At 40.3% G+C, this 8360-nt stretch overlaps 1 protein-coding gene across 1 annotated transcript in view; it reads left to right on the top strand.

Moving 5' to 3' along the window:
- Positions 1-7186, top strand: part of erbb2 (erb-b2 receptor tyrosine kinase 2) — a 25489-nt gene extending 18303 nt beyond the window's left edge. Inside the window, exons 16-27 of the mRNA XM_058405845.1 lie at positions 42-86; positions 240-375; positions 1154-1276; positions 1640-1738; positions 2076-2261; positions 2569-2724; positions 2806-2881; positions 3028-3174; positions 4472-4569; positions 4847-5020; positions 5197-5548; positions 5785-7186. Coding sequence (XP_058261828.1) covers positions 42-86; positions 240-375; positions 1154-1276; positions 1640-1738; positions 2076-2261; positions 2569-2724; positions 2806-2881; positions 3028-3174; positions 4472-4569; positions 4847-5020; positions 5197-5548; positions 5785-6092 — 1900 coding nt within the window. The 3' untranslated portion in view covers positions 6093-7186. The remainder of the gene's footprint in view (positions 1-41; positions 87-239; positions 376-1153; positions 1277-1639; positions 1739-2075; positions 2262-2568; positions 2725-2805; positions 2882-3027; positions 3175-4471; positions 4570-4846; positions 5021-5196; positions 5549-5784) is intronic.
- Positions 7187-8360: the final 1174 nt, after the last annotated feature.

Here is an 8360-nt window from a genome sequence, read left to right as displayed (position 1 = left end):
ACGTACACCCTCTTTAGTATTTGTGTTTGTTTTTTTGTCAGCTGTACGATGGACGATCGAGGATGTCCAGTTCACCAGAAAACCGGGTAAGCTTTTTACACAGCATTAAATAACCTGAAAGTACCAGATGTGACGTATAGTTTGAAACTTGAAACAAAACAGCGTATTTAAAAAAAAGAGTCAATATGTATTTGTACGTTAAAAATCCAAAAATGACCGTCATTGTTGGTGGTTGACAGGCCCGGGACGACGATAGCAGCAATCGGCGGCGTGGTTCTCTTTATCATCCTTCTGGGTCTGCTCATCTTCTATCTGTGCCGGCAAAAGAATCTGAAGAAGAAGGAGACTTTGAGGAGACGGCTGCAGGAGCACGAGGTCTGAGAAGCGAAGAATATTAAAAGTTGTCGCTAGGCAACATGAATGCTGAGTATACGCGTTAATGGCCTAATTCATGTCGATGTAGTGTCGAAAAACGTAGCTTGGCATACGAGTGCCATGTGACTACCATGATTCCAGGAAGCAGCTTGAAACTATAATGCTCTGTAATGCAGCTTTCTGTTTCTGTTTGACTGCTTTGTATTGTGCACAAGTGACACTTATATACACAGTTGTTTCATTGTGCCCTAATGTGGACTAAGCCAAAGCTAGACAGTTTAGCTGTACAATCTCATACGAACAGTGCAGCAATGTAGAAGACGGCAAATCGCTGGGAATATCAACGTTAACCTTGGATGTGTTGGTGGATTAATACTTTACAACAAGTCTTTGTCTACAGAAGTACTAGCATTTCTGTGAAATATCAACATTTGCCTCAGACATTTTGCTTCAAACTCAAATTTCCTCAGATAACATTGCAGGTCATGCACTAATAAGATTTAGATTATTGAAAATAAACTAAACAAGACTTCACAAGTAACTAGGAAGATAAATAGATAGAGTGCAGTTAACAAGAACAGGAAGTAATGACCATATAAAGAATAGTTGGAAGTCAGACAGGTAGTATAGGTGTGTGGAGTATAGGAAGCGTTGTAAGGAAATGACTCATCATAGCAGATTCCACCAACATCACGGTTAACGTCAGACCTGCAGGTACTCAGGCTGTCAGCTTGTGCAATTCTTTAACAATAGGTTTTTTTGTTTTTTTCCCCTCTAGCTGGTGGAGCCACTGACACCCAGTGGAGTACAACCCAATCAGGCTCAGATGCGCATCCTGAAGGAAACAGAGCTGAAGAAGTTGCGAGTTCTTGGCTCTGGAGCTTTTGGCACTGTCTACAAGGTCAGCACAAGCACTGAATCAATATGCTACTGATTGAACCTAACAGGCTACTAATAGTGGTAGCTATATCACCGCTAGAATGTGGTGTTTACTACACTTTTAAATAACACACCACTGCATTTGGGTCCCATTCGTGTGAATTAAGGACACCTAGGCAGCATTTTTATTGCAGAGGTCCCAAATTGAAAATGGCCACCTTATAGGCCAGCATATTAGCGGTTCTGCTACTCCTTTTGTCTAAAAACTGAGATCATTTCATTTTATGATACATTTTTAACATGTATGTTTTTATACTGTTTTATATATTTCTTTAAGTTAAATTCTGTAAGCAGTTATTTTGTATTTTGTTGTTGTTCCTTGAAGGGAATCTGGACACCTGATGAAGAAACCATGAAGATCCCGGTGGCCATTAAAGTGTTGCGTGAGAACACTTCCCCTAAGGCCAACAAGGAAATTCTGGATGTGAGTTAATGTGCAAGTCACGCTTCATACCAAGGATAACTCCAAACAAAAGGCTTTGAAGATTTTGTTTTTTTTGCTACATTCGTAGCTGCTCATTATCCGATTGTTGCTATGGTTACGTCCTGGAGGGCGTCCACTTGCTGTCGCTTTTAATCGAAAGGTTTTCCTTTGTGTGTGATTCCATGTTATTTACTGTTGTTGTCATGGCTACCAAAACGAGTACACAGTGCACTATCATAGAATCTGAAATTTTTTTGTGGAACAGGATAAATGTAAACAAGGTGGAATGTTAGCAGAATAATAATACCAACGTGTGTGTGTGTTTGTGTGTGTGTAGGAAGCGTACGTGATGGCAGGTGTGGTCAGTCCATATGTGTGCCGCTTGTTGGGAATCTGCTTGACCTCCACGGTGCAGCTGGTCACTCAGCTCATGCCGTACGGCTGCCTGCTGGATTACGTCCGAGAGAACAAGGACCACATCGGATCTCAGTACCTCCTCAACTGGTGTGTGCAGATCGCTAAGGTGAGTTTCTGCCAATGTAGTACACACCAACACAGCTGTACCTAAAGTTCAGAGAAGTGGAATCTGATATAGAGGAATAGATGGGCTACAGTCAATAAATAATGCCAGAGCTGCTGTTATAGAAAGGGAACAACATCATCTGACCAATGAGATTCCAGATTTTAACACAGTATGGAGTAATGGACAATAATAAAGTGTTGTAGATCTCTATGGGATTAATATATATCATATGCTGGACATAAATAAACAGTATTCAATTAGACATCATTCAGTTAGAATGTGTGTGCGCGTGTGTTTCCATCTACAGGGAATGAGTTACCTGGAGGACGCCCGACTGGTCCACAGAGATCTGGCTGCCAGGAACGTTCTGGTGAGGAACCCCAACCATGTGAAGATCACAGATTTCGGCCTGGCTCGCCTCCTGGACATAGATGAGACTGAGTACCATGCAGATGGTGGAAAGGTGTGTGTGCGTGTGTGTGCGTGTTTGTGTGTGTGTCTTTTGTGTGGGTGATTTTGCTAACAGTGACCTCATGTCCTATAGGTGCCCATCAAGTGGATGGCTTTAGAGTCGATTCTTCATAGGAAGTTCACTCACCAGAGTGACGTGTGGAGTTACGGTCCGTATCAGGACTTTACTGTTCACAGTTCCAGCAACACATTTCAATTGAATAAAACCTAGCTGAAAACAGCACAAATAAACTGATAAATTAAAAGCTGTAATGGTTACATTCCTACTAAAACTTTTTCTCATTTGCTAATTCAGGAGTGACCGTGTGGGAGTTGATGACCTTTGGCATGAAGCCCTATGATCTCATCCCAGCACGGGATATCCCTGAGCTGCTGGAGCGAGGAGAGCGCCTTCCTCAGCCTTTCATCTGCACCATCGACGTCTACATGATCATGGTCAAGTGTGAGTCTTAAGTATACAAATGTTCACAGTAGAAGCTAGTGTACACTGTGTACATAGTTGTGCATCAGTATCGTTCTCGTCTGCTTTCAAAGCCACTTTGCACAAGTGGACAAGTCATATATTAATTGGCTTTATTTCCAGGCAAGTTCAAGCTCCAGTGTGCTACAGAATTGAGGCATGAAAACTTTTCCACCCACACCACCTTTTTGTTAGCTTATAGATAGGGCTGCAGGATTATGACAAAAATCATAATTGTCGATTATTCCCTTGAAATTGTAATCGCGATTATTAATGACGATTATCACAATTTACATTAAATGGTATTTTGAATAGCTTTATACCATTGTTTGAAGCAACTGCATGCCATATATTATATAAAAATTAATAAAAGCTGAAAACATTCTTCCTGAAAAACTTCTATTACTTAAGACTCAAATGTCAACTATACATTGCTTTGGTTTCTTTAAATAAAAAAAAAAAATTAAAAAGGAAAAATATGCATGGTATAAATAATGTTATACTAAAAATAAAATTAATTTAAGAATCTAGGCTAAGTAATTGCGGGAGGGGATGACGTATCTCTTATCCAGTGTGTTTGAGTATTTTAAACCCCACATTGGAAACTGTAATCGGCGTCATGTCGTTTGCAATGAAATGAGTAATGGCTTCAGTTATCTCCATTTGTCTTGGAGAAGTTGCCGGATATGGGGAAGCACAAAACAATGATGTTGTGATGGGAGTGTGTGTAGCAGTTCTTGCATGGCTTTTTTCCCTGCTAAAACACTGGTGGTGTTGCACTCTGTGGCTGAATTTTAAATGATTGAATTTATTCGCGGTGTTGCTTGACACTATAACACGCCACTCGACATCATCGCTGGTGAATCCAAAATAATTCCACACCACAGATAAAGCATTTCTTTTCTGTTCTAATTCTGGATTGTTCTCAGCAACACTTTGCAAACTCTGATGTTTCTTTATCAGCACACATGTTTGCAAAATGCACAAGTGGATAATCAGAGCGTTGATAAGGACACATCTACAGACTAATTAAGCCTATTAAAAGACTTTATTTGCCCCTCACAATGCAACATGCAATAAACACCCTTTAAGCACGCTAAATAATGCAAGTAGATTTATTTTGTAATCACAGCTTTGAACGATTACATAATCATGGCATCTGTAATCATGATTAGAAAATCGATGAATTGGGCAGCCCTACCTATAGATAATTATTCAGGTTCCAGTCATTAGAAGGGTTTTTTAATTTCTCTGATCTGATCTGATTTCTGATTGACAGGCTGGATGATTGACCCCGAGTGTCGACCCAGATTCAAGGAGCTGGTGAATAATTTCAGCACTATGGCACGAGATCCTCCACGCTACGTCGTCATTCCTGTGCGTACGCTACATGCACCATACACGATTAATATAAAGATTGGAAAATGCATGAGATGGTTAGCTTAGCAGTCTGAGTATTAACAAAACAGATATTAGCAATTTCATCAGTATACACACAGTCCACAAATTTCAAAGGAATACCTGGTATTAAATCATAGGGCTTATGTTACTACAATTCACTAGACTTTCCATCATACCCCAAACGCACCATTTTTTTTCAACTACACCTTTACATCATAGCCTAAATCTAGCATTTTCTTTCTTTTTTTTTCAGAATGATGAGCAGATGAGTCTGTCAAGTTTGGTGGACAGTAAGTTTTACCGCACATTGCTGGAAGAAGAAGGAGGGAATGTGAAGGAACTGCTGGATGCTGAGGAGTATTTGGTGCCGCAACCCGGATTCTTTGAGAACCAGGCGAATGGACTGACTAGACATCACTCACACAGGGTTTGTTTCTCACCTGACAGTTCCACTAGAAACATGTACAAAATCTGTATAAATATTCATATTTAGAATGCTTGCTCAGACAGTTCACAGATCAGTTTTAATCACGTTCCTGTCTCATTATTTTTTCTCATACACTGTTAATGTTAAATGGCTTTGTGTTATCTCAAACCAATCAGAGCACAGACCTGGGACTGGAGACGGATGCTGTGCCAAGTGGACGGAGCATGCATTCATTGGTCAGCACGTTAGGGCGGAGTCTATACCCGACACTTCCTGTTGGAGCCACGGTCAACGGAAATTGGGGAGGCTCTCAGTACCGCTCGCTGGCCCGAAGCCAATCCCATTGCTCTGCTGGCGGCCAGTCAGACTCTGTGTTTCTCGACGGGGGCAGGGACGAGCCTCCTTCCAGTCCTGGACGCTACAGTAAGGATCCCACTATCCCTGGGTGCATGGATGGAGATTTGGAAGTGGACGGGCCAATAAATTACCCGTCACACTCATTGCCGCGCAAAACACACACGCAACCAGGTGAATAACGATACATATCCAACATTATGATGACTGTGTCCTCAACCACATAATTACTACATTCATCAGATGTCTATAGTAACGTAGGTAGTACAGTAAATTGTGGTCCTTATTTAAGTGCACTACCTGATAAGGGCATACAAATAATGGCTTCTGCACTTACACAAAATCAAAGTTTTTGCACTAGACCGGGTATGAATAAACCAGTTTTTTTTTTTCTCCTCATCTCTTCTCAGAGTATGTGAATCAGGACATCCAATCAGAACGGGCGAATACGTTGCCACGTAAATCCACAGAGAGGCGTTTACACAACGGCATCACTGCTGGACGCAGCGTGGAGAACCCTGAGTACCTGGTGCCCACATCTCCTGCTTTTGACAATCCATATTACTTGGACCTTGTGTCTAAAGTGCCAGGTGGGGCTTCAGTGGGCGGAGCCACATCACCACCCAGGCAGGTGAACGGCTACGTAACGCCAACAGCGGAAAATCCAGAGTACCTGGGACTGGCCGAAACTTGGAGCGGCCAGAGAGAGGGCACCTGAGAAGGGGTGGAAAGGGGGGAAGCGGTGAGGGGCTGAGTGAGTCATTGAATGAGTGAATCAGTGAGTCACTGAGTGAGTCTTTGAATGAGTGAATCCGTGAATTAGAGAGTCATAGAGTGGGAGAGTCAGTGAATGAGTGTGTTAAGTACTGTATGTTCTAGGGCTGTCAGAATGCTTTAAAAATGTTCTCTTGGTTTTAACTGTTTTAAATCTTTAGTATTTGTATTAAGGAATGCACGATGTTAACAAGCCATAGACCAAGTAGCCATGCTGTATTATCACATCACGTAAACCACAGCTGCTATTTGTTTTGCATTTTTTAATCAGGCATCACAAAGAGATTCATAAGCTAGAAAATGGACACTACACTGTGTCCTGCACTATACTACTGCCCAGTTCGATGCAGTTTGACATTGAGACACAGAAAAGTTCTGAAAATGAGCTGACACATAGAGAACACTACAGAACTTTAATTTCCTTTAAATTTAAATAGGAAGTAAATGCGCAATTCATGGCGTGTGCTTTCACAAGATTATTCAGAGCAGTACTCCTACAACAGTCCAAAAATGTATGAAACCTGCTGACTAATAGCAGAACGTTGTAAGATTGTGAATATCTAAATAATTAAATAATAATTAAATTGGAGTATTTTTGGCAAAATTTGTGTGAAATTTGTTCTGACACATATGCCCTAATACATATGAAGCAGTGAATGTCATGGATGAATGGATGGATGGATGGATGTGTGGACACTTTCTGGTGAAGACTGACCTACAGGAGACTCTCAGATTCCATCTAAGTCATGGAATTTCCTTTTAAAAATCCAATGTAGCATCCGGTGTGTGGACAGCCTGGACAATTTTGGTTGTTTAAACATCACTGAAAGATGCAATTCAGACAGTGAATTCACTGAACTTTGAAGAACGAACCCATGCACGATGTCTGTGGGAAAACCAAACGTGGTACAATCCAACAGGGATGGCTGTAATTATTGGTATGAGCCAACGGGAACGTTTTATTAAAAAAAAAAAAAAAAACACGAGGCAAATGAAGCATGTAAGAATGTACAAACCAAATGACACTGGATCTGGAAATCACTACTCTGACTGTTATTTGGATATTCATGTTGTTATTTTTCTCACTCCATTTCCTTCTCCGTTCCCATCGCACTACTTTGTTTTTGGTCTTCCAAACCAGGGCAGCTCGAATCGGGTGTCATTCATGCTGCTGTTTCAAGGCTATGTCCGGATCAAGCAGCTTTTTTTAGCTAACGTTAATGTGAGACTCTTGAGAGAGATGGAAGAGAAAAATCAGGTAATCAGTACAGAACACTTTGCACACATATCGACTTTCCCCTCGCTGGAATCGCAATCGTTATGAAGACGTATTACAGATTCCTCCTAAAACTAAAAGATTTCATGATTTGTACCAAATAATAAAAAAAATTGAGCAGTTGCTCAGCTTTCAACAATAGATGTTCTTTATTGTTACGTCTGTAATGTAGAAAGCAACAAATAAGTTAAATTGTGTTATTCGAGTGTGTTCTCGTGATCACGATCTTGTTGCTGCAAGTGTCCACTCGTCATGTCATGATGTATGCGATACACACTTGAGGGAAAGTCTGCGAAGGTGTGTTATAGACAGTTCTGAAACAGGGGAGTTCCCATGTGGACAGCTTAAGGGTACTATATATATATAGAACAAGACCAAGTTGGTACTTATTATGTGTGCTTTTCACCCTGCAGAAGATCAGTGTGTGTTCATATGTTAATGGAACCGACTGTACTGAATTTCAGGACAAACCATTCTGTAGAAGAATTTTTAAGCTGTTTTTATTTACGTAGAATTTCTGACCACAATCACAATCCAGCCTTCAGCACTATCATCAATATTGGCATTTACAGCAAATATAAATTTCAATGAATTTTAACGGTTTAGAAAAAACAAAAAGACATTTTGGTGAAATGATATCAAGATCTAAATTAATCGGTGGTATTTTTTTTTTTTTTTTAATTACTTGCTTCAGTCATGCCTTTATTTTCTTACATAACCAGCCAATGGCATTCTTGTTAAAGTGGAAATTAATGTACAAAATATTTTTTCTAAAAATTGTTGTTGTAAACTGCTAAACAAATTATACCTGGGTTAAAGCTTGACTTCTAGATACAAGCTGATAAGCCCCTGGTAATAATAAAAGGTTTTTAAACATCTTATATGAAACAGTCCCTCCAGGATTTAGTGGAATTTTGGGTGATTTTTGCAAAAATG

Source organism: Hemibagrus wyckioides, linkage group LG13 (genome assembly GCF_019097595.1).
Source record: "Hemibagrus wyckioides isolate EC202008001 linkage group LG13, SWU_Hwy_1.0, whole genome shotgun sequence".
Taxonomy (NCBI): Eukaryota; Metazoa; Chordata; class Actinopteri; order Siluriformes; family Bagridae; genus Hemibagrus; species Hemibagrus wyckioides.
The sequence above is the reverse complement of the archived record's forward strand: the minus strand, read 5'-3'. Positions and strand labels throughout refer to the sequence as shown.